Raw genomic sequence first — 10,539 nt, 5'->3', positions numbered from 1 at the left:
GGGCTCATGTTTATAATATCCTTGCACAGAGGAATCAGTGAGTGAGACATCTCTCAGCTATGCAAATTGGCTGCCTAGTTGCTTGCTGCCTTGAAGAAGTTTCTCCAGTACCTGACGCTTCACCGTGAGGAGAGTGAGGTAGTGACGAATCTACCTCAACCCCTGTCTTGGCTCCAAACCAAAAGTGGCTTTTCTCTCTCCCCTTGGGTGGAGATTCTAGATTAAAACAGCAAAATGAATGGGACCTTTTTCAACCAGACTGTCATGGAGCAAGGAGTTTATTCCAACAGGACCCAGGACCTAGGCACTTTGATGGGTTGTTGCAATGGCACCAGCTCGGTGGTGGCCAGCGATGGTGGGTCCTCCGTCCTGCTGCCCGATGAGAGGAGCCTCTACATTACACGGGTGGTCCAGATTGCTGTGCTCTGCATCCTCTCCTTGACTGTGGTGTTCGGGATCTTCTTTTTGGGCTGCAACTTGCTCATCAAGTCGGAGAGCATGATTAACTTTTTGGTCAAGGACCGCAGACCGTCTAAGGACGTGGGAGCTGCCATCATGGGGCTGTACTGAGAGGATACCAGGAGTCTGTAGGCAAGTGAACGGTATGGAATTCCGGTCGAGAAGTGCAATCCCATGCACATGGGGGGCCGGGTGTGGAATCCGGATTTGTTGCAACATGCTGGTGTACAGGGTAAATAACCCTTCTGTGCTGAATGAAAGACGTGCTGGTGAAAGGGACGGAGACATCTTTCTGGCCCTGTGTTAAGCACAATAATAAAATTGTCATCCTAATGTTGCATGCAGAAATGTGTTACGTTTTGCATGAAAACTTGCAAAAACAAAGTGAAGGTCTGGAATCTTTTTGGCTGTTACCTTGGATACTGTTACACGTTTCTTAAGGCTTTTTTTAAAAAAAAAAACAAAACAAAACAAAGCAAAAAAGTGAACTGTGGTGTGCAAGCCAATTAAATGAAATGTTTGTGGGGGCAGGGAAAGTGGGGTGCTCTTTGAGTCTTAAAGCCAGGACTGCATGCTAATGAATGTGCCTGTCTGTTTCTATTTCGCACCTCAAGCATGGATCCATTTGTAAATCAAGAATTTTGTAATTGGAAAAGCATGTTCTTTTTGTTGTTGTTTTTAAATGCCTGAGATCTCCTTGTCCATGAACTGGGAGTTTCTTTTATTTAATTAAATTTAATTATTTATTTACACTATATTGAAAGAAGAAAAGGGAAAAATAAACAAAAGCACGGTTTTGTTCTGGGACCTTTTTTGAATGTGACATTGTTTAATCCTTGGGGTTTTTTTCTGTAGTTTTGAAAACCAGTGAAAGTTGAAAAAAACCCAAAAAACTGTTTCAAATGATTTCGCAGTTGTCTTCATTTTGTGTGTGTGTGTGTGGATTTTTTTTCAATGACAGCTCCAGAAGGTTAAATACCCCCCTCTTACTTTTGCAGTTGAACTCACATTTTAAAAAAATACGATTGAAACTCAAAATACCACTGTCTTGGGTCCCATTGACTAATACATTAACTGGGAACTGTTTTTTCGGGGTTGCTGCTAAATCACTGCCAAGCACCGAAGCATAAAGGTTCAGCAAAGGCAGCTTGCAAAGCAAGATTCTGAGTTGAAATCTGCGTTCTCTGTGATTCTTGTAAAGCTGTCAAAATCCGGATATGTGAGTGAAAGGGAAGAGATGACAAAAAGGACTCCTGACCTTTTCACTACGGTGAAATGATTTCTCGGAGCGTGGGTGTAGGCCTCCAAATATGCTGGTTACTGTCTCCCTTTTGTGGTGGGGATGTGATACCGGTTAATGGGGAGTGGGGTAAAATTAGGATCTGTTGCACCAGTGTAAAACTGGAGTAACTCCACTCTGGATTCACCCAAGCTGTAACTGAGATCAGAATCCGGCTTATCATTATGACGGCTGACCTTTGATAGCACATTTCCCCCAGGGATTCCAAAGCATATTAGTGAAATACCCTAATGTGAAATATGACTAGTGCAGTGTTAAGCCTGTTGCTCTCCAGCCTGTGGGATGCAATGAGTTCGTGATGACCAAGAAACTATGGCAGAAGAACGGGGATGTCTGTCTTCTGACACCCCTCCACCCCACTGAAACTAGCTAACAACTAGGGGCCTCATCCCATTGCACTTTATGCAGCCTCAGGCACTGCTGTTACGATCTGAGAGTGTTTTACAGCCGCTGTGCACAGAGGCAAGGGGCTACATGTGGTGCAGAGCAAGGTGAATCAGGCCTGGTAGGAATTTATCCTTCTCCCCTTGAAATCCATGGAAAGGTTCCCATTTGCCTCAGTTGTATGCAGGATCAGGCCCCAAGGCTATGTACTCTTCTGCTTTGCATCCTGCATTATCATTTACATCTGTGCAAAGCACTACCAAAATCAGCAAGACGCTGTGTGCTGGTGGGCGTCGGCAGGGAATAATGTAATATATTACACCCACAGTGTCTATTGTTTGTGGTGGGAATGCGATCCTGGCTAATGGGCAGTGGGATAAGATTAAGGTCGATTATACCAGTGTAAATCCAGAGTAAACTCCACACTGGAGTCACCTGATCTGTAACTGAGACAGACAGTCCTGGGCAATGGAGAATTAAACCCAATGCATATTAAAGCCCTGATTCTGCAAACCCGTAGGCATTTGCTTCACTTCCCTACCGTGAGTATTCATGGGCCTATTTTTAGTAGCGAAGTGAAGCAAGTGCATCATATTTGCAGGATTGGGCCCTATGGCTGCAATTGGGTTTCCATTTTAAACTGGATTTTGGCCCCTTTGCTAAAATCGATCAGCCTCACACCTGGAAGGTGACAGATGGTGCTGAGGTAGAAGTGGGAGTTAAAAACCCCTCTAGTATTAAGAAATGCAGGAAATGCTGAGCTGACGTTGCGGTTCCCAAATAAGGCCCCTAAACCACCTTAACTCTCACCCGTAGCGATGCCCTGAGGAAGTCAGAAACTTGTCACAAACTAGTTAGTTTCTCACTGGAGCTAAAATATTCCCCTTTTAGCTGGATGGTGCTGGTGCCTTTTTCTGGTGATACCCGGCACCCATCAGATCATTCCGCAAATCCCTGATTAGCCAAGCAGCACCTGGAAGGCAGCATTCCCAGTGCTCTGCTGAGGGCAGGTTTCTGAGACACACTGCAGACACCCAAGGGTCGGGTCCTATGATTCCACATCTCAGCCAAAAGGAAAAGGAGTACTTGTGGCACCTTAGAGACTAACCAATTTATTTGAGCATAAGCTTTCGTGAGCTACATCCGATGAAGTGAGCTGTACCTCACGAAAGCTTATGCTCAAATAAACTGGTACATCTCAGCCAATTATCCAAATGTCTTTAGACACCAGGTTAAGCGCGTCTCTGTGTTTTTCAACCACCTATGCCCAGATCATGCACAGGGAGAGAGCGCACGGGAAAAGAGCAAGTGTCACTGTGGAGACCACTCATCACACGTGTTGGAGTCACGTGTGTAACCATCAATAACCCAATGCTCTGCGAGGAATGTTTTCGATGCTCTGCATAGGGGAAGGCATTGCAGAGTTACAGTGATTTGAGTTTGCATTCCAACATATGTGAGGGGAGGGGGATTCCCTTTTAACTCTTAACCGGCAGGGAGGAGGACAGAAACCCCAGACATGTGCCTGCAGCTTAACAGGAAGTTTGTAGGGGAGCGTGGTTACACGTTATTTATTTATACACAGGAGCAGCCAGAGTGACACTCAAGCTCCAGGAAGGATTGTTCCTGCACCGGAGAGCTTGCAAGGTCTCATTGCACAGGGGATGAATGGAAACTAGAATTGCCTTAGCAGCTGTAGCCGGTGACAGTTCCCAAGCTGTGTGAGATCCTGATCTCCCCAACACTGGGGTCAGGGCTGTGGGACACCACTGGGCCTGATCCCCCTGCACTGCACGCCAACACTTCCTGCTGGGCAGCGGTTCAGCTCTCACTGACACTGATTTAAGTCAGTGCACTACACTCCCCTGGGTTCAGCCTGGCCCAGCTTGCCGCAGGGCCTGAGCGGGGTGGCAAAGAGGGCCCTGTGCTACGTGTGTGCCCCAGTTCTCATGGGGGCAGAGGGTCTGTTTGCTTTCCAGCACAAGTTCAAGCTGCCTTCTACCTTCAGGAGGCCATCCCGGGGATCACGCTTCCTGGCTATACCCACTCCCTCCACATTCAACCCAGGGTGCACGGAAGAATGAGTCCCAAAGGGCAAAGTGACTGGCCATCGCTACCATGTGAGCATGGCAGCATTTCGTATCCTCTTGGGAGAGGTGCCAAGGCCTAAGCAGTCACTAAGGCGCCCGTCCGTGGTAGGCCAGGCCTGATGACTATAGGTGGGTCCATCAGTATGAGTTTGGAGTCAGGACTGGCTGTTTGGGAAGCTGGAGGGAGTGGAGATGGACTGCGCATGGCAGAAGCCTGCTGGGGGAATTTCGGGCCCTGCTGAGCTGCATTCGCTACAGAAACAAGCCGCGGTGACTGTCCGAGTGACGGTATCTCAGCCGCTTCCGACAGCTTCCAAACCCCATGCCCGGCACGCGACGAGCACCCGTGGCTGTGTGTGCGGTAGATACACTACTCACATTGTGATTAACACAGCTCCTTGTCACGGAGTCCCTGGGCGATGCTCTGGAACTGCTCCCTACGAAGCCAGTCAGGACTCTGGGGCAGTCTCCTCTCTGTGAGCAGCCTGTCTGCAGGACACAGCTCACACGGCTTCCACCTTCCTGGGTCTGTCCTCGGAGCATTCAGCATCCTCTGCCCCTCCGTGTGCTTCCCACAGCAAGTCTGCCCAGGCGGGGTCCTGGGGAAGCCAGAGGGTCCTGCCCCCCAACTCCGCAGTCAGACGTGACTCTCAGCCAGCCAGTAAAACAGAAGGTTTATTAGACGACAGGAACATGGTCTAACACAGAACTTGTCGGAGCAGAGAACAGGACCCCTCAGCTGGGTCCATTTTGGGGGGCAGCGAGCCAGACAACCACGTCTGCACTTCACTCCTTGTCCCCAGCCAGCCCCAAACTGAAACTCTCTCCAGCCCCTCCTCCTCTGGGCTTTGTCCCTTTCCCGGGCCAGGAGGTCACCCGATTCCTTTGTTCTCCAACCCTTTAGCTGTCACCTTGCAGGGGGGAAGGCTCAGGCCATCAGTTGCTAGGAAACAGGGTGTCGGCCATCCTCTGTGTCCAGACCCCTGCACACACCTGCCCGCTAAGGCTCTGCAACGATCATACACCCTTACTCCACCCCCTAGATACTTAAGAACTGAATAGGGGAAACTGAGGCACCCCCACAATATTCAGAGGAAACATTAAGAACAGTCCCGCTTCGTCACACTCCTGTAAACCAATAAACCAGGAAGCTCTGCGAGCTGGGAGACAAAATGGAGAATAACAGACAGATAAGAACGATGGTAATGAACAGTCGTATAAACTGGCTGTTAGCAGCAGTACTATGGGGGTGTCCAGAGGCTCCACATGAGATCGGGGCCTCACTGTGCAAGGCGCTGTACATACATGTGTAAAATACCATCGCTGCCTCAAAGAGTTCACAGTCTAGACCAGAGGTGGGCAAACTACGGCTTATGAGACCATCCTGCCTGGCCCCTGAGCTCCTGGCCATGGAGGCTAGTCTGGCCCCTCGCCTGCTGTTCCCCCTCCCCCGCAGCCATGCCGCCCTGCTGCCAGTGCTCTGGGTGGCAGGGCTGTACCCTCCTGCAGGGCAGCGCGGCAGTGTGTCTGGCTCCAGCCGGGCAGCACGGCTGCCATATATGCTGCTCTGAGAGGCATGGTAAGGGGCCGGACCGGGGGTCGGACAAGGGGCAGGGGGGTCCCGGGGGGCCATCAGGGGACAGGGAGCAAGGGGAGGTTGGTTGGATGGAGGTTGGGGGGGCGGTCGGATAGGGCAGAGGTTCTGGGAGGGGTGGGGGGGAACAGGGAGGGTTAGATAGGGGGTGGGGTCCTGGGGGTTGGTTAGGGGTAGGGGTCCCGGGAGGGGGTGGTCAGGGGACAAGGAGCAGGGGGGGTTGGATGGGTCGGGAGTTCTGAGGGGGGCAGTCAGGGGGCAGGAAGTGGGAGGGGGCAGATAGGGGGTCGGGGCCAGGCTGTTTGGGGAGGCACAGCCTTCCTTACCCGGCCCTCCATAGAGTTTCGCACCCAGATGTGGCCCTCAGGCCAAAAAGTTTGCCCACCCCTGGTCAAGACAGACCCAGGGTAAGAGGGGGCACAGAGAGCATTTCTGTCTTCATTTCACAGGCAGGTAACTGAAGCCCTCAGAGCCAAGGGGTGAAATCCGGGCCCCCTTCAAGTCAATGGGAGCTTTGCCATTGATTTCACTCTAAGGGACTTGCCCGAAGTTGCACAAGGAGCAAGTGGCAGGGCTGAGGGCTGAGCCATATGACAGCCCTTCCTCTCCAATGGCGTCATAAATAAAACGAAGATGGGACCTTCCAGGTGACTCCCTATCTGCTGTTGTCTGAAGGTCCGTCCAGTCCTGCCCCTGTTGGCATCAGTAGGAGTTTTTCTGGTGACTCCCCTGGGACAAGGATTCGGCCTGAGTTTTCTCATCTGTCCAGATATCACAGTGGCAGCAGATCCCATTCCTGGCCTGCTAGACTCTGGGGTGTATTAAATCCACAGAGACTCAAGAGGTCATGCCCAGAGCACATGTGTTAGTGTCAGGATAAAGCTTCTGCTAGCCTGCTGTCATCATCGCTGGTGCCTCTTGGCTTGTCACAAACATCCTGCCTGATCCTGGGAAGCGCTGAGCATTGAAATCAATGGGCGCTCAGCATCTCACAGGATCGGGGCCCTGAAATCCCAAGAGCTGGTAGGGGAGAGCTCAGAGCCATGCATGCTGGAGCCAGACATAAGGGCCATAAACTCGTTGGAGCGAGGTCGGCAGATGAGCCGGGCACCTGGAAGTTGTCACTTTGGACACAACGGAGGGATTGTGTGACGCTCCCAGCTGCCAGCCTGGTGAGTGTGATTGAATGGTGATGATTCACGCCCGCTCGTAGCAGGGGTGTTAGAGTCCAGTATGGGCGTTGTCTCATGGCTGAGATTGCTAATTTGCTTTTCTCCCTCAGCTCCTAGCAAGTCCTGGCTAGGGGTCAATCATGGCTACTGTCCGCAGCGTGGCTCTTGGCAGAGAGGAGATGAACCCTGTTACACAGAGACAAGAAGATTCTTTACGGAGGCTGTGTAACCCTGTGGTTCTCTCTGGCTCCCAGCCTGGGCAGCCTCACGTCACCACACCAGGTCTCCTTAAATCCTGGCCTGGCTAAACTCCACTCCCATCAGCCCGCAAGGGGAAGGGAAGCGGTATGGTTCACAGCATACAAACAGAGAGGGTAGATAAAAACACAAATCCTCTTGCTGCTTGGTTGCAGTGTAACTTGATGCTGCTTCTTAGAATCCAGAACAACAACACCTAAGGACCCTAGAACAGAGAGAGACAAAGCAGGCTGCTCGCTGAAACAGAACAGCACAGCTCACCCCACCCCACAGCTCTAGGCTGGCTCTCTGCAGACTGACTGCTGCAAGGCCCAGATTGTACTCTTCCTTACAGAGCCCCCTGGCCTGCAAGCAGGACTAGGAGAAACCCCCTGAAATTTAAAGGGACAGCTTCATACAGTTTGCAGTACACCAGTCACCCAGAGTCTCGTCCTTACATCCTAGAGGCTCCATGATAGGACTGTGAAATGGATACCACTGCTTGGCTCCACATGTGGGGCTGTGTGTGCTGCATGGGGAGGGCAGGTGACAGCCCCCCTGCTCAAGAACCTCTAGGCTTTAGGGGCGTGCAGGTTGTCTGCCTGACCTCTGTGCTCTCCCTTCTCTTTGGCCTTTAATTATTGATCCCCCCCGTGAGGTCCCATGGCATGCGACTGGCACCGGGGGACCCCTGCGGTCTTGTTTTGCTTGTGGCAGATTTAAGACACAGACAGACAAAGCCCCGGCTCAGCACGAGCGAGGTTGACAATGAAAGATTAATCACCCCCTTTCCAGGAGAGCTATTTTTGGAAAAGGAGCTTGGCTGCAGGAACCGCGGGGGACAGCGGATTGGCGGGACGGGTAACTGGTAGGGACGGGTTGCCTCTCCCCTGAGCTGCAGGAAGGAGCAGTGACCCCAGGCGGCTAGCCTGGCAATGCGGGTTAGTCTCATGGGCCATTCCTTAGTATACAGACTCATCCAGGCCTTTATCTGACCTGATCCCCACTGTAGCCCCAAAGCCAAGGGGGGCCGGAGGGCTCTGCATTAGGGTGAGCTCTCCCTGGGTGACCCTGAGGGGAACATAAAGAGCTTCAAGGTGGGGGGTGGGAGCGGACCAGCACAGCTCTCTGCAGTGATCCCCTGTGCGAGGCTGCAGCTGGAGGTGCAGGTACCTGGCACGTCTGAGCACTGGGTTCCCAGGCCCCATTCAAAGTCACCCTGGTGCAAAGGGCTGGTAGTGCCGCTTGTATGCCCCTCCCCCGTGAGAGAGAGCCCCCTCCCTCCCCCTGGCCCAGGGGTCCTCTGCAGCAGCCCATCCCTGGTGCAGGCAGTGTTCTGGGGCAGGAGGAGCAAGGGGAGATGTCTGGGGCAGGAGGATGTGTGGCTGGGGTGTATTTATGCCTCAGGGCATCTGCCCCTCTGCAGTGGCCCTCAGGGATTCCATGGCCTTTGTGACGTGCCCCACTCCAGCCTGGCAGTGTTTTACCCCCGCCTTGCCCTGGCGTAAACAAGGACACCAGGTGCAGGGCAGCAGAGAACCAGGCCCACCATGGTTTCTATTCCCGGCTCTGCCATTGGCTTCTGGTGAGCCCTTGGGCAAGTCACTTATGCCCAGATCCTCAGAGATGCCCAACTCCCATTGACATCACTGGATATATTTCAGTGGGAGTTGGGCACCTAAATACCCCCGAGGATCCTGGCCTTATTCTCCTGGCTCCTCTTCCTCCCTCTGTGCCACCCAGGGCTCGTAATACATTATTGACCAAGGGAGGAGGCTGAAATCCATGAGCATTGCTGTCCTGAGCTGTGAGAGACTCACGTGGGAGCTACCAGAGAAGTACGGTTCTAAACGGCTGTGTAGTGTTCAATAGCTGCCATGTTCCACCCCAGAGGGAGCTGCATTTCAGCCATGGGGGATGGGTGCGAGTAGCTTATCCAATAAGCATCCAGGCCAGACGCTGGTGGCTGTGGTGAGTAAATCTGCCACCAGTCGGCCGCAGCAGCCAGCTCTGGTGTCTCCAAGCTGACAAAGCCTCTTATATAAAATATAGACACTAGGTCCCGTCAGATAAAGCCAGACCGGCGGCACTCGGTGAAGATCCCTGACTCCAATGAACAGACGCCGCAGTAAGCTGCAGGTGCAGGTTTCCCGTAGGTTTTGCCCCAGCCCCATGGTTAATGACACAACAATAACCACCGCAGACACCTCAGGCTCGGGTCTCAGCTTCCAGTTCAATCAGGTCTCGGGGAATTACAGTACACGTTTAATTCTTAATCCCGCCTTTCCTTCCCTGCCGGCACCCAACCTGTGGCACTCGTGTGAAAATCTGGCCCCAGGCGAGGTTCTGAGCGTGTGTACACTGCTGCGGGAGATTGGCTGCATTACACCTGTGTGGGGTGCGGGGGTAGGGGTTGTTGGGGGGGGGGGGAGATACAGAAGAGCCTTGACGCTGGAGAGAGAATGGGCTTTGGTCTCACCGATCCTTCTGAACTGTTAGAAGCGCAGACGAGCTATTCAGCCAGAGATCTCTGGGACCCTGGAGCTCTGCTGAGTTCTCTCATCTATGCTTCTTTACGGCTGTATGTGAGCTGGCCAGATCAGTGTGAACCTTTCAGCCAGCAAGAAAAGGGGGAGGGCTGAGGCTTGTGTGTTTTTTTTTAAAAGCAAACACTATTCATTGCTAATTTGTTTTGCTCTATTTCCTTTTCTTGCAGCCAGCTTTCTCACCTTATACCCTGGTGTGCAATTCAAGCTCCGTTGATGCTGCTAGTTTTCAAGAAATTTTTAGCCATTTTTTTTGTTTTTGTTTTTTTTAACCAGGCCAGTTGATTATTATTTTATTCATTTTAATTATTTGTCATATGATCTGGAAGCCCCCAGCTGAGACTCGAGTCCCATTGTGCTAGGTGCCTTAAAAACACACGGTGAGAGACACATAGCTCATAGTTTAGGCAGAGCATGGGAGGGGAAACCGAGGCAAAGAGAAGTGAAGTGGCTGATCCAAGGTCAGTCTGCCGCAGAGCCAGGAACAGAACCCAGCTCTCGTAGGCTGTTTCCCTCCTGGGTCCTAGGAACAAAAACAATTGAGGAGCAGGGGAGGTGACAAAGGATGGCGACCGTGATTGTGAAATGCTCAGGGAGATTAGCGAGACTACAAAAGCAGAAAATGCAATAACATGGGGGATTTCAATTATCCCCAGATTTACTGGGGACGTCACCTCAGGACAGGATGCAGAGATAAAATTCTAGACACTATTAATGACGGTCCTGAAACCCACACGGGGAGAGGCAAGTCTTGATT

General features: G+C 52.1%; 1 protein-coding gene across 1 annotated transcript; it reads left to right on the top strand.

Moving 5' to 3' along the window:
- Positions 1-234: 234 nt before the first annotated feature.
- RPRML (reprimo like) lies at positions 235-570 on the top strand. The gene has a single exon (XM_075123520.1). The coding sequence runs from the start codon at positions 235-237 to the stop codon at positions 568-570; it is 336 nt and encodes a 111-aa protein (XP_074979621.1).
- The last annotated feature ends 9,969 nt before the right edge of the window (positions 571-10,539 follow it).

The sequence above is a fragment of the Caretta caretta genome, chromosome 27 (assembly GCF_965140235.1).
Source record: "Caretta caretta isolate rCarCar2 chromosome 27, rCarCar1.hap1, whole genome shotgun sequence".
Classification (NCBI taxonomy): Eukaryota; Metazoa; Chordata; order Testudines; family Cheloniidae; genus Caretta; species Caretta caretta.
The sequence above is the reverse complement of the archived record's forward strand: the minus strand, read 5'-3'. Positions and strand labels throughout refer to the sequence as shown.

Coding starts and splice junctions, on each gene's coding strand:
- RPRML (XM_075123520.1), top strand. CDS start 235: ATGAATGGGACCTTTTTCAACCAGACTGTCATGGAGCAAGGAGTTTAT.